Source organism: Bubalus kerabau, chromosome 3 (genome assembly GCF_029407905.1).
Source record: "Bubalus kerabau isolate K-KA32 ecotype Philippines breed swamp buffalo chromosome 3, PCC_UOA_SB_1v2, whole genome shotgun sequence".
Taxonomy (NCBI): Eukaryota; Metazoa; Chordata; class Mammalia; order Artiodactyla; family Bovidae; genus Bubalus; species Bubalus kerabau.
In genome coordinates this window covers 63362764-63387748 of record NC_073626.1, presented here as the reverse complement: position 1 = coordinate 63387748, position 24985 = coordinate 63362764, and the positions used below count along the sequence as shown (strand labels likewise).

Sequence of the window (24985 nt, the reverse complement as noted above, 5' to 3'; positions counted from 1 at the left end):
TAAAGATTATACTCCATTTATAGTTATTATAAAATAGTGCCTATATTTTCTGTGCTCTACAATATACCCTTGGAGCTTGTTTATTTATACACAGTAGTTCGTTATCTCTTATTCCCCTATTTCTAAAACAACAAAATGATTGTTATGTAGAAAACACAATTTATCTGAATGTAGATGGCAACCCACTTGTATTCTTGCCTGGAGAGTCCCATGGACAGAGGAGCCTGGTGGGCTATATAGTCCATGGGGTCGCAAGGAGTTGGACACGACAGCACACAGCACACAGATGTGGAAAAGTAGAACTTGAGCAAGTCTACTTTAGTGTAAGGACTAATGATCTGTGTATTTTAAGAAGTAAAAGTATTCTAAAATTGTGTTATGTTGGTATGCAAAACATTATCAAGAATATTTATGTAGCAAGATAGGGTTAGTCTGTTATCTCAGTTTTGTCTTCATGCCTGATTAATTTCTTATTCTTTTTATCACAAGTTACTATAAATACATTTGGAGGCTTAAAAACAACCCAAATTTATTATCTTCAGTTTTGAAGGTCAGATGTCTCATTGGGCCCAAATCAAGGTGTCTGCAGTGCTGCATTGCTCTTGGGGGCTCCAAGGAAGAAGCCATTTTCAGGCCTTTTCTAACTTGAAGAGGCCACTCATCTTCCCTGGCTTGTAGCCTCTTCCGCTGTTTTAAAAGCCAGGATTGACTGGTTGAGTCTTTCTCAGGCCACATCACTGATACTGACTCTCCGCTCTCCCTGCTGTGACTGCTGCTGCTGCTAAGTCACTTCAGTCGTGCCCGACTCTGTGCGACCCCATAGACGGCAGCCCACTAGGCTCCTCTGTCCCTGGGATTCTCCAGGCAAGAACACTGGAGTGGTTTGCCATTTCCTTCTCCAATGCATGAAAGTGAAAAGTGAAAGTGAAGTCGCTCAGTTGTGCCTGTCTCCTAGAGACCCCGTGGACTGCAGCCTACCAGGCTTCTCCACCCATGGGATTTTCCAGGCAAGAGCACAGGAGTGGGGTGCCATTGCCTTCTTCGCCCTGCTGTGACTACATCAGGCCTACTGAGATAATCCTGAGTAACTTTCCATTGCAAGGCCCTTAACTGAATCACACCTGCTAGGTTCCTTTATGTAATGTCCTATATCCAGGTGTGACATTTCACCTGGTGTGAAGTTTCCAGGGATGAGGATTTGAACGTCTTTGGTGGCGAGGTGGGGGTAGTGGGGATTATTCTGTTGTCACAGAGCCCTTTTAAATATTTTGTTTGATATTGGTTAGAGGCTTCCCTGGTGGCTCAGTGGTAAGCAATCGGCCTGGAATGCAGGAGACATAGATTTGATCTCTGAGTTGGGAAGATCCAGACATGGCAATGCACTCCAGTATTCTTGCCTGTCGAATCCCATGGGCTGAGGAGCCAGGCGGGCTACAGTCCATAGGGTTGCAATGAGTTGGACACGACTGAAGCATCTGAGCACGCATGCACACCCATACAAAAGCTACTTTAAGGGCACAACCATGATTGTATAAGTCGGCCTTGTTTTCTCTCTCCTTGTTTTTGCTTTGGCTCTCTTGTTATGGGGAATGCAAACTAGAAGGTGAAGGCTCAAATCCATGTCCTGACACTAGATGTGACCTCGGGCAAGTGATTCAAGTTTGCCAGCCTTAAATTTTCCCAATTGTCAAATAAGCATAAGACCTACGCCTCAAACTTGTATGTGGATCAAATGAGATAATGTCTGTGAAGAATGTCTTCATCCTTCTTCTTCATAAATGATGAAGAAGGATACAAATGAAGAAAGGATAGTTGACATCATGCTCATACTGCAGCTGTGGGGAAGTGAATGATTATGGAAAAGGGATAAAAGTAAGATAACTGGATATCCTTGGTCTGTGTTGTAACCTGTTATGATAACATTTAGGAATATCTTCTTGCAACATGCTTTCCTTTTTCAGGAAGCAGATGTTACTGACAGATTGACCATTGCCCAGTTTTCTTAATAGTAAATCTTTTCTCAGAAGTTAAACAGATGATGAGCACTGACAGAGGAGAACATGTAGCACCTGGCACCGTTGAAGTCTCTGTTTAGGAATGTGGACTTGCCTGCATGATTTGTTAAATACATCTCTCTTATAAAAGGAGAAGCACCTACATTTATGTCCCACATTCAGTGAATTGCTGGCACCTCTCACCAACAATGTCTGTCCTAGAGAAGGTCATTAGGTCATTGCCCTCCACCCAAGTGACTTGCTGGAACACTTACCACCTGTTCCCAGAAGGGCTTGGCTGTGTAGACTGTGGGCAGACCCTGGCTATGCCAATTTTCCAGTCAAGAAAAATGCTGTGGAGTATTTTCTGAAAATTACTGTGCTTTGTATTGAATAGAAAATAGAAAACTGAGCTGCTCTCTGGCTTCTGCGTCATACAGTTGCCAGCTCACTGCAATTAAAACAATCAGGCTGACTCAAAAACCACCTAAGTTTGCCTTTGTCCTCCTGGTGGATTTTCTGTCTCTGAGTGGTGTCAAGATACCTGTTCAGGTGCAGTAGTCCTGCAAATTAGCAAGTTAAAAAACACAGAGAAAATAGTCTCCCTTCCCTTGTTAATACAAAATAAATTTATACTAAAGAATTACACATATGTGTGTTTTCACTTTTTGTTTAGCGTGTCTGTGTTTATTCACATGTGTTGTTTTTTAATGAAACTGTTTCTCCTAATGTACTCTATTGTTCCCCAGTAGAGAATTACACAATTGAAGAACTGGCAGACAACCTAGGAATCAATGAGTCCAGTTCTTTTATTACTAGTTGACTACTACTCATGCAGTTAGTTGGTATTTTAACACTTTAAATATTTTACTGAAGCTGAGCATGTGTAGTCCTTTAAAGACCATCCTCTTCCCAGCCCGTTTGGACCTGACTCGTCCCCATTATTTTAAGACTTAACGGTGACTTTTGTTTTTTTGATCTTTGGTAAAGAGTTTTTGTTTTAAAATGTTAGACGCTTTCAGGATCATTTCCTTCTCATCTCTAGGAGGAAACAAACCAGCATTGATAGAGCACTGGGTGTTTTCAAAGGGCCTGTATTCTTTGTGCTGGCTCCATCAGAAACATCAGAATTGCTCATGGAAGGAGAGGGAGATTTTGATTCTCTGTTCCCTGTGATGGTAATAAATCAGTCAGTAAATAAATACCCATCCCGGGTGAAATGAGCTTTATATTTTCTTCTAGCTCTACTTTTCTGACACTTCTTGTTTGCTTTTGAAAAACAGCTGTACCTAATATATATAAAAGATATTCTTGGATAGCTCTGTGTAAATTAGTAACACTTGCTCATGTTCATAGACTATGATTTATTTTTACATTCACAAGTGATTGGTTTTTCAGTAGTCTGTGGCCCCAAACACTGGATTTAAAGATCTTTATCTCTTTTCATTTTAAAGTCAGTACAATTACGCTTTTAGAGATATTTAAAGACACTTTAAAGTTTATAAAGCAAATCATTCTTTCACTAATACTAAAGTATAACCATTGCATATTGTCTTCCAGAGTTTCTTATATTAAGAAACTGTGTTTTCTTAGTCAGAGAAGTTTATTAACCTCCATTTTGGTCATCAGTAATATCTGGAATTTTGTTTTTTTTTAATGAATTATTTTTCACAACGTTCTACTCCAGTAGTTTGAGTACTAGGAAATATAATGTTTACTGACTATATGAAGAATAATGCTTATAAAAATTGCTAGGAGAGCTTGTTCAACCTAAATGTTCTTGAATTTCATGAGCTAAACTCTTATGTGTGGAAGACAAAAATGTAAACCTGAAGTTAATTAAAAGGGGATATATAAGCTCCTAACAGCTTTTGTATGTGAAGGTTTTTGAATATATACCCACACTTTTTTTTTCACTTTTTAAAACATACAAACAATACATATTCATTGACTTAAAAAATGAGAAAACTCCAAAGGGCAAAAAGAAAAGAAAAATCTCCCAAATCCTACCACCGAGGAAATCAGTAGTTATAGGATATGTTTGGTTGTGTGTGTATAACATGTTTGTGTATGTACCTTGTTTTTTATGTTTTTGTTCTTTTAAATTATTATTTAGGGTTAAATTGGAAATCAGAGGGATGTGTGTTTTTAACATGTTGTTGTTATTTAGTTGCTAAGTCGTGTCCAACTCTTTTGTGACCCCATGGACTCTAGCCTGCCAGGCTCCTCTGTCCATGGGATTTACCAGGCAAGAAAACTGGAGTGTGTTGCCATTTCCTTCTGCAGGAGGACTTTCCTGAACCAGGGATTGAATCCGTGTTTCCTGCTTGGCAGACGGGTTCTTTACCAGGGAGCCACCAGGGAAACTCCCTTTAACACATACTTGATACTTATTTGTGAAGTAGGAAAACATTCATAAAACTTATCTCTAAACCAAACTTGATGTAATCTTTCTTAGTCTGGCAAATGAAGCAAATTGTTTTAATTTGCATTTCTTGTTTCTAGGGAGGTTAAGTCTTTTCTCATGAAAAGAGGTTAAGTGAGGTTAGCTTCTAGAGAGGGTAAGGCTTTTCTCACTTTTCTAGTGAGATGGCAGCAAACAAAACCATCCCAAAGAAAAACGCAGGAAGGCCAAGTGGTTGTCTGAGGACACTTTACAAATAGCTGAGGAAAGAAGAGAAGTGAAAAGCAAGGGAGAAAGGGAAAGGCACACTCAACTTCCCAGGTGGCAACAGTGGTAAAGAACTCACCTGCCAGTAAAGGGGACTTAAGAGACTTGGGTTCAATCCCTGAGTTGGGGAGATCTCCTGGAGATGGGCATTGCAACCCACTCTAGTGTTCTTGCCTGGAGAATCTCATGAACAGAGGAGCCTGGCAAGCTACATATCCATAGAGTCACAGAGAGTTGGACGTGACTGAAGCAACTTAGCACAGCACACACCCAACTAAATGCAGAGGATAGTAAGGAGAGATAAGAAGGCCTTCTTCAATGAACAATGCAAAGAAATAGAGGAAAACAACAGAAAGGGTAAGACTGGAGATCTCTTCAAGAAAATTTGAAATATCAAAGGAATATTTCATCCGAAGATGGGCACAATAAAAACAGAAATGGGAAAGACCTTATAGAAGCAGAAGAGATCAAGAAGAGATGGTAAGAATACACAGAAGGACTATACAAAAAACATCCTTAATGACCCAGATAACCACGATGGTGTGGTCTCTGACTCAGAGCCAGACATTGTGGAGTGTGAAGTCAAGTGGGCCTTAGGAAGCACTGCTACCAGTAAAGCTAGTGGAGGTGATGGAATTCTAGCAGAGCTATTTAAAATCCTGAAAGATGATGCTACTAAAGTGTTGCACTCAATATGTCAGCAAATTTGGAAAACCCAGCAGTGGCCACAGGACTAGAAAAGGCCAATCTTCATCCCAGTTCCCAAGAAGGGCAGTACTAAAGAATGTTCAAACCACCAGACAATTGCACTCATCTCTCATGCTAGTAAGGCTTTGCTGAAAACCCTCCAAGCTAGGCTTCAACATTGCATAAACTGAGAATGTCCAGATGTTTAAGCTGGGTTTAGAAAAGGCAGAGGAAGCAGAGATCAAATTGCCAACATTCGCTGGATCATAGAGAAAGCAAAGGAATTCCAGAAAAATATCTACCTCTGTTTCATTGACTGTGCTAAAGCCTTTGACTGTGGATCATAGCAAACTGTGGAAAACTCTTAAAGAGATGGGAATACCTGTCTCCTGAGAAACCTGTATGCAGGTCAAGAACCGAAAGTTAGAACCCTGTATGCAACAACTGATTGGTTCAGGATTGAGAAAGGAGTATAAGACTGTTTACTGTCACCCTGTTTATTTAACTTATACACAGAGCACACCGTGAGAAATGCTGGGCTGGATGAGTTACAAGCTGCAATCAAGATTGCCAGGAGAAATATCAACCACCTCAGATATGTAGATGATACTTCTCTAAAGTAGTATGGAAGAAAGCAAAGAGGAATTAAAGAGACTCTTGAGGGTGAAGGAGGAGAGTGAAAAAGCCAGCTTAAGAAGAGTGAAGAGTGAAGTCGCTCAGTCGTGTCCGACTCTTTGCGACCCCATGGGCTGTAGCCTACCAGGCTTCTCCATCCACGGGATTTTCCAGGCGAGAATACTGGAGTGGGTTGCTATTTCCTTCTCCAGGGGATCTTCCCAACCCAGGAATCGAACCCTGTGTTTCCTGCATTGCAGGCAGACACTTTACCCTCTGAGCCACCAGGGAATGAGGGTGAAGGAGGAGAGTGAAAAAGCCAGCTTAAAACTCAGTGTTAAAAAAACTAAGATCATGGCATCTGGTCCCATCACTTCATGGCAAATAGAAGGGGAAAAGGTGGAAACAGTGACAGATTTCCTCTTCTTGGGCTCTAAAATCACTGTGGATGGTGACTGCAGCCATGAAATTAGAAGACAGTTGCTTCTTGGCAGGAAAGCTATGACAAACCTAGACAGCGTGTTAAAAAAGCAAAGGCATCACTTCGCTGACAAAGGTCCGCATAGTCAAGGCTATGATCGTTCCAGTAGTCATGTATGGATGTGAGAGCTGGACCATAAATAAGGCAGAGTGCTGAAAAATTGATGCTTTCAAATGGTGGTGCTGAAGAAGACTCTTGAGAGTCCCTTGAAAAGCAAGGAGATCAGACAAGTCAATCTTAAAGGAAATCAACCCTGAATACTCTTTGGAAGGAATGATGCTGAAGCTCCAGTACTTTGGCCACTGATGTGAACAGCTGACTCATTGGAAATGACTCTGATGCTGGTTAAGATTGAAAGCAGGAGGAGAAGAGGGTGACAGAGGATGAGATGGTTGGATGGCATCACTGATTCAATGGACATAAACTTGGGCAACCTCCGGGAGATGGTGAGGGACAGGGAAGCCTGACCTGCTGCAGTCCATGGGGTGGCAAAGAGTTGGACATGACTTGGCGACTGAACAACAACAACAATTTGCATTTCTGATTTCTACTGAGGTTAAGTCATATTAGGTTAAGCTAATATGTTTATTAGCTCTTTCTTTTTTTTTTTTGTATTGCCTATTTATAGTCTTGGTTTGTTTCCCTACTGATACATCTGTTTTTTTGTTGATTTTGAAAAGTCTTTATTACATATATACATTTCTATTGTGTGGCAGCTACTTTTCTGCGACGTTTGTCATTTTTTAGGAACAATATTGAGATATAATTTTACATATTTATAGCATTTTGCAGATATTATTAAAATTGAATTCCAGAGCATTTCTATCACCCTTTATAAAGAAACGTCATGTTCATTATCAGTCACTGCCCATTTGCACCCCCATTGATATTAAAATGTGCTCATTAGGTACTACTAAAAAGTGCTAATTATGATTATGTCACCATTGACTGTAATACATATTCATATTTCAAAGATGTTGATATCTGAATATTTGCAACTCTGAATCAATAAAATACATTATTTCCCAGTAGTATTATCTTACTTACATAGTCAGTCAGCAGCTGTCTGATTACTTCATTTTCTTTCATATTTCTTTTATAGTATTTGTAACTGTCTGAAAATATCTTACGTAATTGGTTATTATTTCTCTCCCTTGAAAGCAGGGATCTTATCTGTCTCATTTAACTGTTATACTCCATGCATTTAGATGTCGGAATTGCCCATGATTTATTTATTTAACTGAATGATCAAAGAGATTTCTTTCTCTGTCCTGTTAATTTTCACATAAATAAGCAAGCCATATTGGGAGATTTTTCTTTCAGGCAGATTTGTTACAGGAAACATGACTGAACAAAAGTGATGTTTGAGGTAAAAAGCTGCTTAAGGAAGATTCCAAATTGTCTCATTAAATGGTGAATATGAAGTGGCATTATTGTTTTTAATTGAGGTATAATTGACATATTAGTTTCAGGTGTACAATATAATGATTTGATTTTGTGTATATTGCAAAATGTTGACTGTAATAAGTCTAATTAATTTATCATATACAGTTACAAAATATTTTTTTCTTGTAGTAAGAACTTTTGAGATTTACCCTTTTAGCAACTTTCAAGTATGCAGTATGTTACTATTAACTGTAATAAAGTCACCATGCTGTACATTATATTGTTTTAATAGCCACTTTTTAAGGGCAAAATGTAAACTCTCTGAGGACCCACATCATGTCATTATTTGTAAAGTAATGGAAACTAAATGACTAAATACACAGATAACTTCCAAATAGGACTTCATTGGTTTGCTTTTCTAATGCTTTGGCATTCTTGCCTTTGGCCTTTTCAGAAAAGGTGACATAATCTTATTGTTCCCAAGGAGATTCTTTAGGCATGAAAAGAAGAAACAAAATGTAGTTTCAGGGTGATAAGGTGACTTTGTCTTAAAAATAATTCTGATTCTCCTGAAAGTTGAACAGTATCTTTTCAAACACTTGGAGGAAATGAGAAAAAAAAAAGTGTTGGTTACTATAATCAGCAGGCCAACTCTAAAGCTATGATAGTTTGTGGTGTTCAGTGTGCTTCTGTGCTGAAGTCCTCAATCGTGGAAGTCTGATAAAGTGCAATGGCAAGGTCAAAAGCCAACCAAAATAGTAAATTTTCAAGTCTCAGGGGATGTACTTGCTAATTAACTTGAGGACTCTCTAGCAACATTTTCCTCTATGCATTTTTGAAAGTGACAGTATAGAGTCTTAATTTAAATAATATGGGGCAGTTTCTTCTCACTTTTGCCATTGCATGAGATTTTCTTTTTCCTTTTAATTTACTTGGGAGATGAGAGCTAATATTCCAAGGGGTTTTACAGAACTGTGGACAGAAATCGTTGTTCTTTTTTGACTGTTGCCTGAGGTAGCATTTCCTCCAGCACTGGAATTTCTGCAGTTTGTCTGTATTAGATTTCCCTTTCAAGGTTGGTGGCATGGTCCAAGCAGCCTGGGGAGTTCCGGCATCACTCGAAATGGTGTCTCAAGGCCATGACTCAAAATATTTACTTCCCTCATGCACCCTGGGTTAGCTGCCAGTTTCAGCCAGGTCATGAATGAATTTCTTGTCCGTGTGTTTGGAGAGCAGGCTTTCCTTTTCTTTCTCTCCACCCAATTCTATTCACACTGCATCTGAGTTAAACTTCTGCCTGAGACTGAATTGGGTATTTTAAGACTTGGTCTCTGAAAAAAAAGTTCTGATTGGTAAAGAAGAACTTCCCATTGAGCAAACTTCTTAAAGAAATGGTAATTTGAGATTGTGAACCTGTTGAAGCTGCAGCCATTCAAAGCAGTGGGTGGTATTAATACATATTTTTTGGAAAACTGTTGACTTAAGTTTTAGATGTTAATGCATGCTGATACATTATAGCCAAATATATTTGACTTCTTTTGTGCGGTAATGTGATTGAAAACACAGTTGATAACTTGATGCCTTAAGATGTAATTATTGTCTTGGGGGCATATCTAAGTTTTAAATAAGCTCCGGACTGGAAAATCCCATGGATGGAGAAGCCTGGTAGGCTGTAGTCCATGGCGTCACTAAGAGTCGGACACGACTGAGCGACTTCCCTTTCACTTTTCACTTTCATGCATTGGAGAAGGAAATGGCGACCCACTCCAGTGTTCTTGCCTGGAGAATCCCAGGGATGGGGGAGCCTGGTGGGCTTCCGTCTATGGGGTCGCACAGAGTCGGACACGACTGAAGCGACTTAGCAGCAGCAGGGGTTTTCAAATGTGCTTTTTAATTAAAAAAAACAACGAAAAAAGCCATATTGCCTGATGCTTTTTTACCTTTGAATGGTGTTTCTTACTTTTAAAAAATCCTGTGGGCAAATTGCTTGCCATATTGGAAAGAACTGTGGATTTTTGTGTACCATAATACTTGATGATAAAAATAAAATTGAAGTATATGTAATACTTATTTTCTTGGACATTTTTTAGCTTAAGCTTAACCTGGTGTCCACAAAAGCAGATATCCATAATCATAATGGTAGGGGTGCTATAGGAGCTTTTTAAAAAAAAAAAAAAAATAGGACACAGAACATGGTAGCAATGAGAAGCACATATTACTTAACAGTCATTGCAGTGTCCTATGCTACCACTTACAAATTTAGAGAAAAGTCCATTTGTTTAGGGAAAAATATATATATGGAGGCAGTTTTTCAAAGTAGTAGGAAGAGAATTGGTATCATTTTACGGAGGAAACTCCTCTTCCATCTTTCAGGAGTATAATTGAAGAAAAATTGCATAGCACAGAGGGCAATTGAAAAATGCCATTCAGCCCATTCTTAGCATTGTGTGAAAGCTCTTGACCACCTAGAGACCCTTTTCTCTAGTTACAGTGAACAACTCACGAGTCTCTAAAAATTCAGGAATACCCATTGCTCTCTTTCTTTGCATAGGGTTTTCTCTTGACCCAGAAAGCATACCCCTCCCCTGTACACTGCCACCCTTTTCCCAGTGCTCTTTCCACTCCTCTGCCATCCCTCCACTGTAATTACTTGTCCCCATGACTGGGCTTTGTGTGTCAGATATTTCCTTCAGGGAAGACTACCATTTCATCATGTGTTAGAGTCACGGACGGTTGCAACTGAATTTTCAGTTAGGGTTTGGATCAAGCATGGAAGGAATAAGGTATTCCAGGTCAGAGGGCCTTGGGTAAAAAGGCCTACAGGTGAGAATGAGTGGAGTTTGTATAAGGGACTAGAGGCTCAGAGTAAGGGAACTCTTACATATAAGAATAAGTTTATCTGGGAAACTGAATAAAAATTTATCCATTAGAATAATATTCTATATTACTTTCCATATTCCAGAAGGATTAGGAACCTTCATTTAGGAATTATCTTCACTTAGGAATGAGGTCATGCTCAGTTAGCTTATGCTGAGCTTCTTGAAATTCAAGAGGAAGTGGATGTGACTTTGAGAGAATATGTAAGTCTCTTAAATCAAAAAAAAATGTTACTGAACATGAAACTAAAGGAGATGCAGGAGGTGGATTAAATAAACTGCTGTGCAGTTGTAAATTACATAACAATGAAAATGGTGCTATAGGTATACTTTTATTGACATGTTGTGACATGGAAAAAAGTACATACATTTATATAGAATAATAGAATGTTTTTTTTAACCTTTTAATTTATTTTTTTTTATTGAAGGATAATTGCTTTACAGAATTTTGTTGTTTTCTGTCAAACCTCAACATGAATCAGCCATAGGTACACATATATCCCCTCCCTTCTGAACCTCCCTCCCATCTCCCTCCCCATCCCACCCCTCTAGGTTGATACAGAGCCCCTGTTTGAGTTTCCTGAGTCATACAGCACATTCCTGTTGGCTATCTATTTTACATATGGTAATGTAAGTTTCCATGTTACTCTTTCCATACATCTCACCCTACTTCCCCTCTCCCCATGTCCATAAGTCCATTCTCTCTGTCTGTTTCTTCATTGTTGCCCTGTAAATAAATTCTTCAGTACCATTTTTCTAGATTCTGTATATGTGCGCTAGAATACGATATTTATCTTTCTCTTTCTGACTTACTTCACTCTGTATAATAGATTCTCGGTTCATCCACCTCATCAGAACTGACTCAGATGCATTCCTTATTATGGTTGAGTAATATTCCATTGTGTATATGTACCACAACTTCTTTATCCATTCATCTGTTGATGGCCATCTAGGTTGCTTCCATGTTCTAGCTATTGTAATAAAGAGTGCTGGAGTGAACAATGGGAAACATGTGTCTTTTTCCATTTTTATTTCCTCAGGGTATATGCCTAGTAGTGGGATTGCTAGGTCATATGGTGGTTTTATTCCTAGTTTTTTAAGGAATCTCCATACCGTCTTCCATAGTGGCTGTATCAATTTATATTCCCATCAACAGGGCAAGAGTGTTCCCTTTTCTCCACACCCTCTCCAGCATTTATTGTTTCTAGACTTTTTGATGATGGCCATTCTGACTGGTGTGAGGTGATATCTCATTGTAGTTTTGATTCTCATTTCTCTAATAATTCATGCATTCCAAAGCCTTTGACTGTGTGGATCACAATAAACTGTGGAAAATTCTGAAAGAGATGGGAATACCAGACCACCTGACCTGCCTCTTGAGAAATTTGTATGCAGGTCAGTAAGCAGCAGTTAGAACTGGACATGGAACAACAGACTGGTTCCAAATAGGAAAAGGAGTATGTCAAGGCTGTATATTGCCACCCTGCTTCTTTAACTTCTATGTAGAGTACATCATGAGAAACGCTGGGCTGGAAGAAGCACAGGCTGGAATCAAGATTGCCGGGAGAAATATCAATAACCTCAGATATGCAGATGACACCACCCTTATGGCAGAAAGTGAAGAGGAACTAAAAAGCCTCTTGATGAAGGTAAAAGAGGAGAGTGAAAAACTTGGCTTAAAACTCAACATTCAGAAAACGAAAATCATGGCATCTGGTCCCATCACTTCATGGGAAATAGATGGGGAAACAGTGGAAACAGTGTCAGACTGTATTTTTTTGGGCTCCAAAATCACTGCAGATGGTGACTTCAGCCATGAAATTAAAAGACTCTTACTCCTTGGAAGAAAAGTTATGACCAACCTAGATAGCATATTGAAAAGCAGAGACATTACTTTGCCCACAAAGGTCCATCTAGTCAAGGCTATGGTTTTTCCTGTGGTCATGTATGGATGTGAAAGTTGAACTGTGAAGAATGCTGAGCGCCAAAGAATTGATGCTTTTGAACTGTGGTGTTGGAGAAGACTCTTGAGAGTCCCTTGGACTGCAAGGAGATCCAACCAGTCCATTCTGAAGGAGATCAGCCCTGGGATTTCTTTGGAAGGAATGATGCTAAAGCTGAAACTCCAGTACTTTGGCCACCTGATGCAAAGAGTTGACTCATTGGAAAAGACTGATGCTGGGAGGGATTGGGGCAGGAGGAGAAGGGGACGACGGAGGATGAGATGGCTGGATGGCATCACTGACTCGATGGACATGAGTCTGAGTGAACTCCGGGAGTTGGTGATGGACAGGGAGGCCTGGTGTGCTGTGATTCATGGGGTTGCAAAGAGTCGGACACGACTGAGTGACTGAACTGAACTGAACTGAATAATTCATGATGTTGAGCATCTTTTCATGTGTTTGTTAGCCATCTGTATGTCTTCTTTGGAGAAATGTCTGTTTAGGTTTTTTCCCACTTTTTGATTGGATTGTTTGTTTTTCTGGTGTCGAGTTGTATGAGTTGCTTGTATATTTTGGAAGTTACTCTTTTGTCAGTTGTTTCATTTGCTATTATTTTCTCCTATTCTGAGGGTTGTCTTTTAACCTTGCTTATAGTTTCCTTTGTTGTGCAGAAGCTTTTAAGTGTAATCAGATCCCACTTGTTTACTTTTGTTTTTATTTCTGTTACTCCAGGAGGTGGGGCATAGAGGATCTTATTTTGATTTATGTCATCAAAACAAGGCAGAGTGTTCTGCCTATGTTTTCCTCTAAGAGTTTTATAGTTTCTGGTCTTACATTTAGGTCTTTAATCCATTTTGAGTTTATCTTTGTGTATGGTGTTAGTGTTCTAATTTCACTCTTTTACCTCTAGCCATCCAGTTTTCCCAGCACCATTTGTTGAAGAGGCTGACTTTGTCTCATTGTATATTCTTGCCTCCTTTGTCAAAAATAAGGTACCCATAGGTGCATGGGTTTATTTCTGGGCTATTTTGTTCCATTGGTCTATATTTCTGTTTTTGTGCTGGTGCCATACCGTCTTGATGACTGTAGCTTTGTAGTATAATCTGAAATCCCAAAGGTTGATTCCTCCTGCTCCATTCTTCTTTCTCAAGACTGCTTTGGCTATTTGGGGTCTTTTGTGTTTCCATATGAATTGTGAAATTTTTTATTCTAGTTCTGTGAAAAATGCCATTAGTAATTTGATAGGGATCACATTGAATTTATAGATTGCATTTGGTAGTATAGTCATTTTCACAATATTGATTCTTCCTACCCAGGAACATGGAATATCTCTCCATCTGTTTATGTCATCTTTGATTTCTTTCATCAGTGTCTTATTTTCTGTGTATAGTTGTTTTGTCTCCTTAGGTAAGTTTATTCCTAGATATTTAATTCTTTTTGTTGCAGTGGTGAATGGGATTGATTCCTTAATTTCTCTTCTGATTTTTCATTGTTAGTATATAGAAATGCAAGTGAATTCTGTGTATTGATTTTGTATCCTGCAACTTTGCTAAATTCACTGATTAGCTCTAGTAATTTTCTTATATTATCTTTAGGGTTTTCTATGTATAGTATCATGTCATCTACAAACAGTGAGAGCTTTACTTCTTCTTTTCCAATCTGGATTCCTTTTCTTTCTTTTTCTTCTCTGATTGCTGAAGCTAAGACTTCCAGAATTATGTTGAATAATAGTGGTGAGAGTGGACACCCTTGTCTTGTTCCTGATCTTAGGGGAATGCTTTCAGTTTCTCACCGTTGAGAATAATGTTTGCTGTAGGCTCATCATATATGACATTTAATGGGTTGAGGTAGGTTCCTTCTATGCCCATTTTTTGAAGAGTTTTGATCATAAATGGGTGCTGAATTTTGTCAAAGGCTTTTTCTGCATCTATTGAGATTATCATATGGTTTTTATCTTTCAATTTGTTAATATGGTATATCACCTTGGTTGATTTGCATATATTGAAGAATCCTTGTATCCCAGGAATAAACCCACTTGATCATGGTGTATGAGCTTTTTGATGTGTTTCTGAATTCTGTTTGCTAAAATTTTGTTGAGGATTTTTGCATGTATGTTCATCAGTGATACTGGCCTGCAGTTTTCTTTTTTTGTGTTGTCTTTGTCCGGTTTTGTTATCAGGGTGATGGTGGCCTTGTAGAATGAGTTTGGAAGTGTTCCTTCCTCTGCAGTTTTTTGAAAGAGTTTTAGAAGGATAGGCATTAGCTCTTCTCTAAATGTTTCGTAGAATACTCCTATGAAGCCATCTGGTCCTGGGCTTTTGTTTTGGGGGAGATTTTTGATCACAGCTTCAATTTCAGTGCTTGTAATTGGGTTGTTCATAATTTCTATTTCTTCCTGGTTCAGTCATGAAAGATTAAACTTTTCTAAGAATCTGTCTATTTCTTCCAGGTTATCCATTTTATTGCCATATAGTTGTTCATAGTAGTCTCTTATAATCCTTTGTATTTCTGCAGTGTCTGTTGTAACCTCTCCTTTTTCATTTCTAATTTTATTGATTTAATTCTTCTCACTTTTTTTCTTGATGAGTCTGGCTAGTGGTTTGTCAATGTTCATTTTCTCAAAGAACCAGCTTTTAGTTTTATTCATGTTTACTATTGTTTCTTTCATTTCTTTTTCATTTATTTCTGTTCGGATCTTTATGATTTTTTTCCTTCTATAAGTTTTGGGGTTTTTTGTTCTTCTTTTTATAGTTGTTTTAGGTGTAAAGTTAGGTTGTCTATTTTTTTGTTTCTTGAAGTGGGGTTGTATTGCTGTAAACTGTCCGCTTAGGACTGCTTTTGCTGCATCCCATAGGTTTTCAGTTGTTGTGTTTTCATTTGTTTCTAGAATTTTTTGATTTCCTGTTTAATGTCTGCAGCAACCTGCTGGTTATTTAGAAATGTGTTTTTTAATCTGCTTGTGTTTGTGTTTCTTGCAGATTTTTTCTTTGAATTGATATCTAGTCTCAGTGTTGTGGTCTGAGAAGATGCTTGATATGATCTCAATTTTCTTAAATTTACTGAGGTTTGATTTGTGACCCAAGATGTGGTCTATCCTGGACAATGTTCCATGTGCACTTGAGAAGGTATATTCTTCTGCATTTGAATGGAATGTCCTGAAGATATCAATGAGATCCATCTCATCTAATGTATCATTTAAGACTTGTGTTTCCTTATTAATTTTCTGTTTTGATGATCTGTCCATTGTGAGAGTGGGGTGTTAGTCTCCTACTATTATTGAGTTACTGTCAATTTCTGCTTTTATGTCTTATGTATTTATGTCTTTTGTTTTTTATATGTTTGTCTTATGTATTGAGGTGCTCCAGTGTTGGTTGCATAGATATAACAATTATTATGTCTTCCTCTTGGATCGATCCCTTAATCATTATGTAGTGTCCTTCCTTATCTCTTGTAATCTTCTTTATTTTAAGGTCTATTTTGTCTGATATGAGGATTGCTACTCCAGCTTTGTTTTGCTTCCCATTTGTATGGAATATATTTTTCCATCCTCTCACTTTCAGTCTATATGTGTCTTTAGGTCTGAAGTGGGTTTCTTGTAGACAGCATATATATAGGTCTTGTTTTTGTATCCATTCAGCCAGTCTGTGTCTTTTGGTTGGAACATTTAATCCATTTACATTTAAAGTAATTATTGATATATATGTTCCTATTGTCATTTTCTTAATTATTTGGGGTTGGTTTTTAGATCTTTTTTCTTGTATTTCTTGACTATATAAGTCCCTTTAACATTTGTTGTAAAGCTGGTTTTGTGGTACTGAACTCTCTTAACTTTTGCTTGTCTGAAAAGCTTTTGATTTCTCCATCAATTTTGAATGAGATCCTTGCCGGGTAGAGTGATCTTGGTTGTAGATTTTTCCTTTCAGTATTTTAAGTATATCCTGCCATTCCCTTTTTGGCCTGCAGAGTTTCTGCTGAAAGATCAGCTGTTAAGTGTGTGCGATTTCCCTTGTATGTTACTTGTCGCTTTTCCCTTGCTGCTTTTAATATTCTTTCTCTGTGTTTAGTCTTTGTTAGTTTGATTAGTATGTGTCTTGGCGAGTTTCTCCTTGGGTTTATCCAATATGGGACTATTTGCGCCTCTTGGACTTGATTGACTATTTCCTTTTCCATGTTGGGGAAATTTTCAACTCTTCAAAAATTTTCTCATACTTTTTCTTTTTCTCTTCTTCTTCTGGGACCCCTATAATTTGAATGTTTGATCTTGTCCCAGAGGTCTCTGAGACTGTCCTCAGTTCTTTTCATTCTTTTCACTTTATTCTGCTCTTCAGAAGTTATTTCCACCATTTTATCTTCCAGCTCACTGATTCATTCTTCTTCTTCAGATATTCTGCTATTGATTCCTTCTAGAGTATTTTTAATTTCAGTAATTGTGTTGTCTCTGTATGTTTATTTTTAAATAATTCTAGGTCTTTGTTAATTGATTCTTGCATTTTCTCCATTTTATTTGCAAGGTTTTTGATCATCTTTACTATCATTATCCTGAATTCTTTTTCAGGGAGTTTCGTATTTTCTCTTCATTTATTTGGACTTCTCTGTGTCTAGTTTATTCCTTCGTTTGTGTTGTATTTCTCTACCTTTTCATTATTTTTTTAAACTTATTGTGTTTGAGGTCTCCTTTTCCCAGGCTTCAAGGTTGAATTCTTTCTTCGTTTTGGTTTCTGCCCTCCTAAGGTTGGTGCAGTAGGGTGAGATTTGTGCTGAGTTTTTGTTTGTTTTTCCTCTGATGGGCAAGACTGAGTGAGGTGGCAATCCTGTCTGCTGATGATTGGGTTTGTATTTTTGCTTTGTTTGTTGTTTAGATGAGGTGTCCTGCACAGGGTCCTACTGGTGGGTGGGTGATGCTGGGTCTATATTCAAGTGGTCCTTTGTGTGAGTTCTCACTATTTGATACTCCCTAGCGTTTGTAGTTCTCTGGTAGTCTTGGAGTCATTGTTCCCACTCCAAAAGCTCAGGGCTTGATCTCTGGTCAGGAACAAAGATTCCACACATGGTTTGTTACATCATTGAGTGAGATGAAAACAAATACCCCAAACGAGAAACCAAAGATGAACCCAGACAAATGGCAGTTCCAAAATCAGGCAAATAATAATTAAAATAATGAGATATACACATATACATATATACCCATGAGCAAAGTCAAAACAGCCCAACAAAAATGAAATACAATTGATTGCTCTGGCGAACAAAGGAAATAAGAAATTATGTTTACCAGTTAAGAACAAAACTAGCTAAAGCACAAAGTGGAAAACAAAATTAAAGTAAGGTGCCAAGTGGGGAATAAAGCAATGAAAAACAAAACTAACAATGTGTTGAGAGGAACTTAAAGAGAAGAAAGAATAGATATGCAGAGTTAAATAGAGGTAGATGAAGAAGATTTATATACATTAAAGATTAACTGAAAGGGGAAGAGAACAGTAGATAGGCAAACAAAGAAATACATGTAGAAAAAAGAAAATAGGTTTAAAAAAATGAAAATTACAAAAAAGAGAAAAGAAAAAAAACTGAAGAAGAAAGAAAAAAAAAGAAAAACTCCACAGAACTGCAAAAGCCCAACGTAGAGGCAGAGGTTTATAACAATAATAAAAAGTGTGACTGAATATACACATATACGTATCCACCCATAAGCAAAATCAAAACAGTCCAACAAAAATAAAGTACAGTAGATTGGCCTGGCGAACAAAAAGTTTATCTACCAGGACAGAATTAACTGAAAGGCATAAATTGGATAACAAAACTAAAGCAAGGTGCCAATTGGGAAGTAAAGCAATGAAAATAAAACAAATATGTTGAGAGGAAAGGAAAGAAAGAAAAGAAAGAAAGAATAGATATGCAAAGTTAAATAGAGATATATAAAGAAGATTTATATACATTAAAGATTAAGTGCAAGAGGAAAAGAAGCGTAGGAAAAGCAAACGAGAATAAATTTAGAAAAAGTAATAATAGGTTTAAAAAATTAAAATTAAAAAAAGGGGAAAAAAAAGAAAAGGGAAACCCCCCCAGAACTGCAAAAGCCAATGCAAAGACAGAGGCCTATCACAACAATAAAAAATGTGACTGAGGAAAAAAAAAGCTCAAAAGCTTAATTTCATAGTGCCAATAAAGTTGGCAAGTACAACAGAGGGAGGGGAAAAAAAGGAAAAAAAATATCCTAAACAGTCTACAGAACAGATCGAAACATAAGAATAATAAATGTTTTTCTTGAGTCACTGCTGCCAGAGTGCTTTCCCTTGCTGGCAGTCACAGTCCCCCTCACCTCCCTAGGATGCCCTCCAACACTGTGCTGGTCTCTGGACCTGCTGTGGGGGCAGCTCAGATTCTAATCTGGCCCTACTCCTGTGTTCTTGCCCCCAGTGTCCACAGCTATCAGAACTAGTGCGTTCTCTTTTGTGGGAGCTCTCAATGACCTTTTATATATTGTGTAGACAACAGAGCGTGCCTAGTTGATTGAGTGAATTTAATCTGCCGCTTGTACAGCTGGTGGGAAGGTTTTGGTTCCTTTTCCTCAGTCACACTGCCCCTGAGTTTCAATTGTGGTTTTATTTCTACCTCTGCATGTGTGTCGTCCACTGGGATTTGGTCCTGAGGATGCCCTGGAAGGTCTTGGATTTGCCCCTGTGAGGGCCAGGTGTGGAGGTGGTGCAGCTGCTTGGGCGTCAGGGGTTCTGGCAGCACCAGGTACTCAGGAGAGTTGGCGGCTAGGGCAGCAGGAAATAAGGTGCTGTAGTAGGGTATGGCAACCAGTATTGGCCAATATGTCCCAATATTCTTGCCTGGAGAACCCCCCTCCCTGACAGAGAAGCCTGGCACGCTGCAGTCCACAGGGTCACAAAGAGTCAGACACTACCAAAGCAGCCCTGTGAGCATAGATGCAAGACTTGTTTCCTGGGGCAGCTCTGCCCCAGTGAGAGTTGAGCAAGAAGGTGGCATAGCTGCTTGGCTTGCAGGGACCCTGGTGGTGCCAAGTGTGTAGGGACAGGGACTGCCTCCACTGCAGGAGTTATGGCCCTATCAGAGTCTTTTTCAAGCCTCTTGTAGCTGGCGATCAGAAGGCCTCTTTGGCCAGTCTTTTTCCCTTGCTCCACCTGTTCAGGCACTTAGAGGGCTCCCTTGCCCAGGGTCCTCTGTTGTTCGGCATGTCAGGCACATAGAAGGGCCCCCCTGACTGGGGTCCTACTCTGTAGATCCACGGGTCAGGCACTTAAAGGGGCACCCTGGGTGGGGTCCTGCACTGTAGTTCAGTGCATCAGGCGTTTGATGGGCCAGTCTCTGTATTGTTCAGCTGCTGATGCTGGTGTGTGGGGGGAGAGAGGCTATGGTGACTTCACTCCCTACGTGTGACTCAGCAGTGTCACCTTGCTTCCATGGATGCCCGGCTTTCCTCCACAGGCCTTTCCCGCCACGATCTCTTCCCTCACATCCCGTCAATCCATCTCTCTGCAGTCAATGACAGCCCTTGCCCTGGGATTGCTCTGCAATCCCTAAACTCCAGCTGCCAGCCACTGCGCCTTCCAGGGGATATATGTCCTTGTCTGGGATATGTATGGCTGTGGCAAGGACTGTCTTATTTTCCATCCATTTAGGCTGCTACAGATCAGCTCTTTCACTCTCAGCCTTAAATGTGTCTCCTCTGACTCAGACAATTGCCCTGATGTGGGGATCGGACCCCTGCTTCCTTTCCCCTACCCGCCGAGGGCAGGTCCAGTCCTACTAACACTCCTGTTTCCCCCCTAGTTCCTTCATCCTACCGAGTTTTGCCTGGGTCTATATATTCTTTTCTGCTTGTCAGGTACTCCTGTCCTCTCTCAGCTGGTGTTCTTTGTGCACTTCTGTGTCTGAACGTGTATTCCTGATGTATCTGTGGAGAGAGATGTGCTCTACGTCCACCTACTCCTCTGCCATCTTGTTCTCTAAGTGTTTTTTTAATACTGGCTTAAAATATCTATTTTACATAAAAGAATATGCATGTATTCCTAAAACAGATGTTTAGGATAGATACCAAAATGTGAGCAGAGGCTGTTTTGTTTCTTCATGGTAGGATTGTGGTCTTTAGATTTGTCTTTGCATATGGCTTTATTTTGTGTTTATTTTTTTCATTTGTTTTATAATATGTTTAATGGTATTATTAGAGTAAATGTGTGTGTGTGTGTATGTTTATGCTTGGTCATGTCCAATTCTTTGCGAGTCCATGGACTGTAGCCTACCAGTCTCCTCTGTCCATGGAGTTTTCCAGGCAAGAACACTGGAGTGGGTTGCCATTTCCTCCTGCAGGGGATATTCATGACCCAGAGATTGAACCTGCATCTCCTGTATTGGCATGTGGATTCCTTACCATTAGCACCACCTGGGAAGCCCAGAGTAAATATGATAAAGAGTGAAAATAAAGAGAAATAAAATATATTCTGTTGTTGGCCTATAGTACATACAGTTTGTACTTGCTGACTGCTGTACTTTTATTTTGCAAAATTTTAAACTTACAGAAAATTTGAAACTGTAATGTAATGAACAGTATCCCCTTCACCTAGATTCAAGTATTCTTGCAGACATTGTGAAACTTTACCCCCAGAATACTTCCTATAAGCAGATAGTTCCTCATAACTAGGGCCTTCCCTTATATAACCAAAGCACTGGCATCATCACGGAATAGAAATGTGTCGTTATTACAATACGGTTATCTAATAAAGTCCTGCTGCTGCTGCTAAGTCACTTCAGTCGTGTCCGACTCTGTGCGACCCCATAGACGGCAGCCCACCAGGCTCCCCCGTCCCTGGGATTCTCCAGGCAAGAACACTGGAGTGGGTTGCCATTTCCTTCTCCAATGCCTGAAAGTGAAAAGTGAAAGTGAAGTCGCTCATTCATGTCCGACCCTCAGCGATTCCATGGACTGCAGCCTACCAGGCTCCTCCGTCCACGGAATTTTCCAGGCAGGAGTACTGGAGTGGGGTGCCATTGCCGTCTCTGAATAAAGTCCTATGTAACTTGAAAAATTTCTTCAGACAAAAGAGTCAGTCAAGGATCATATCTTGCATTGGGTTGCCATGTCTCATTGTTCTCTTTTAATCTTGAATCTTACTATTTTTCTTTTGTCTTTTATGACATTGACATTTTTGAGGAAGCTATACCAGATGTCTTTAGACAGGAATACTTATATTTGCAAGAATATAGTGATGTTGGGTCTGCATTTTTTTTTTAATTGAAGTTTTATTAGAGTATGAGGAACTGTATAGAGCCATAATTTGAATTAATTTTGAGTTGTACCTCTCTAGAGTGGTACTTTGGTTCATGAAATAACAAAATACAGAAATACAGAAAAGTTGTGCTTCTGCTTGGATATCTTTAGGGTCTTGCTGAAAAGGCTGTTTTAAGTGAAAGCAGAAGTAGAAGGCAGCAATTGTGATAATGCTGTACCTTCTGTTCGGATACATAAGTCCATAACGTCAGTTCCCTCAGGCTAAGCTTACCTGAGTTTATCAAGTGATAGTGACTGGAAGTGTATCCCTCCAAGCACCAACTGTTTCAGGTTCATACTGTATTTCTCATTAATGTCATGGAGGGGTGATGCCTTTATTTCCTTTGCAGAAAAGAATAGAATAGAAAGCCAGTGAGAGAACTTAGCTTGCAGTGGAATTTTAAAAAATCCTATTACATAGCTTGTAATCATACATTTTATGGCTAAAATCCTAAAAAAAACTATTAATTGAATCCAGTTCTTCCAAGGGCAAAGCCTCTTTGCAGTTGTAGGTCAGGCCATTTTTAGCGTTTTGTTTTTAGAATGTTGCTCAAACTGTGCTAGGCTGTACTGCAGTAACAACATTTTTTTTTTCCCCCTTAAAACAAATACCCAGATCTTACTCACTTAAAAAAGGATAATTTCTTGCTCATGTCATCATCTTGTATTGATCATTTGGCTGTTTTTGATGGTTTGGAAACTTGAACTACGGCTTCTTTTGTTAAGGAATTCCACACCATCTATTCTTTTCAGTTTCATAGATGGGAGAAAGAAAACATGGTGAATTTATATCCACTGTTTTTGTTTTGCTTTGTTTTTTAAAATGAAATAACAATTTGAGATTTCACATATAAGTGATACAATAAAGCATTTGTTTTTCTGTGTCTGGCTTATTTCCCTTAATATAATGCCTTCTAGATCCAACCATATTGGTGGACATGGCAGGATTTTTTTTTCTTAAGGTTGAATAATATTCCATTTTAATTATAGACTGTATTTTCTTTCTTTCTTTTTTTTTTTTTTTTTAATTCATCCACATTTAAGTTGCTTCTATGTCTTGACTGTTGTTAATGATACTTCAGTGACAAGGGAGTACAGATATTGCCTTAAGATAGTGGTATATTTCCTTCAGGTATATGCCTAGAGTGGAATTGCCAGATCATACAATAATAGTCCTATCTTTAATTTCTTATGTAGCCTCCATACCATTTTCCATAATGGCTGCACCAATTTACATTGCCAGCCAGCAGTATATCAGGGTTCCCTTTTCTGCACATCTGGTAATAATCTTCTTAACTGGTGTGAGATCACACCTTATTGTAGTTTTGATTTGCGTTTACTTGATGACTACTGAAGTCATATCCACTCTTAACTGACTTGAGCTAGAAGGAACACATGCCACTTCTGCACTTAACTTATTGATTAAAATGAGTTGTGTGGCTTTAACCTAACTGGGAGGATGGGAAATGTAAGGGAGCACATGGACTGTTGGGGGACCTTTAGGTCACTGATGTGTCTTGTTCCCAGTGAGGTCGGCATGTGAACATCGGCATCAAAGGCAAGCCGACCACTGTTGGGAAACCTTATTTTCTTGGTAAAAGGCATATATTAGTTAGTCATTCATCCTTCCTCCCTCCCTTTACCAATAAAAAGGTGCTTTGTGACCACTGACAAAAGTGAGTGGTGTTTAGACTACAGATAGAGGACTTTGGAGAGTGACAATTCAAATTATTTATTTTTTGGCAAAAACAACAAAAAAGTTCAAAGAACTGTATAGCTAATATGTCCTTCATCTTGCCTATGAAATGTCTGGCATTATTGAAATGATCATTAATTATTATAATTCTTCAGTTGATCTTAAAATTCCTCAGAATGGAATTGAATAACCATAAGCACTATCTTAGAAGGTTGAGATTTAGGGAATAGATTTAATCAAACCTCTTGATATTTACATATTGGCTGGCATTCTTAAAGCTGACACTGGTCTGATATATCTCTCCAGTATAGTTATTGAAATATATGTTTATAAGGAATGATTATTATAAGTAGATTTTAAGAGGAACAGACTAGTCTTTAAGAATAGTCTCTCCTAATACTTTATGGATTTATTTCTGTAATTTTTTTTTCATTGAGCTGATCAAGAACTTTCTTGTGGAAAAGATTTTTATCTTTTTCTTTTAGAATCTATAGTGCTTTACGAGTACTTTGTATACTGGAAATATTTTTTTCAATAATGTAGGCTGAAAAATAAATGTTTGCATGTAGTGTGCCAAATCTAATTCTTTTTCCTACCAGCCAGATAATGTCTCCTGGACTCTGACTCGTGGTATAATGTCATTCTCAAGATCTTAGTCTTTTACTTTAGTCTTTAACTGCTGGTGTTCTATAAAGGTGTTTCATAGCCTTCTATTTTTAGAAATATCTTTATGCTACAGAAAGAACTTTGGGGAATACAGAAAGTATTTAATAGTTAATTATCTTATAATTTAGCAACTGGAAAATTTCACTTATTGTGACTTTTACATATCTATATTATGATCATTGATAGGGCAAGTAACAAATCTGAGATACTTCCAAGTCATCTTGTATTTTATTTTTCTGATTAGTTGAAAGTATAAAGTATATAATGTTTTAAAGTGTATGAAATAAGTAGCCAAATTTGATTAATCTGAGGCATGCTATTTGTAAACCTCACTGAGTTGAAATAAACTCTGTTATACAAAGAAAGCATATTTTGATTCTCACCCTCATGCTTTTAAAAAAAGTTTTAAATTTTACTGTATTTTAGGCAACAGAGATTATGCCAAGGATGATCCATTGGAGTTTAAGTCTCATCAGTGGTTTGGAGCATCTGTGAGGTCAAAACAGGATAAAATTTTGGTAAGTTTTGCGTATTTACTCACAGGTTAAATTTAGTCAATTTATGTGAAAACATAGGAAGTTTTCTGTTTGAAAGCTGATAGTAAAATTCAGTGTGCTCAGGGGCATAGAGTCTATTCTGATAACATAGCTCTAATTACTTTGAAAACAAAGGTCCATCTAGTCA

At 38.5% G+C, this 24985-nt stretch overlaps 1 protein-coding gene across 2 annotated transcripts in view; it reads left to right on the top strand.

The window, feature by feature from the left end:
* Nucleotides 1-24985, top strand: part of ITGAV (integrin subunit alpha V) — a 104832-nt gene that overhangs the window by 24276 nt on the left and 55571 nt on the right. For both annotated transcript variants that reach the window (XM_055571988.1, XM_055571987.1), the window contains exon 3: nt 24728-24819. In XM_055571988.1, the coding sequence (XP_055427963.1) occupies nt 24728-24819 (92 nt within the window). The remainder of the gene's footprint in view (nt 1-24727; nt 24820-24985) is intronic.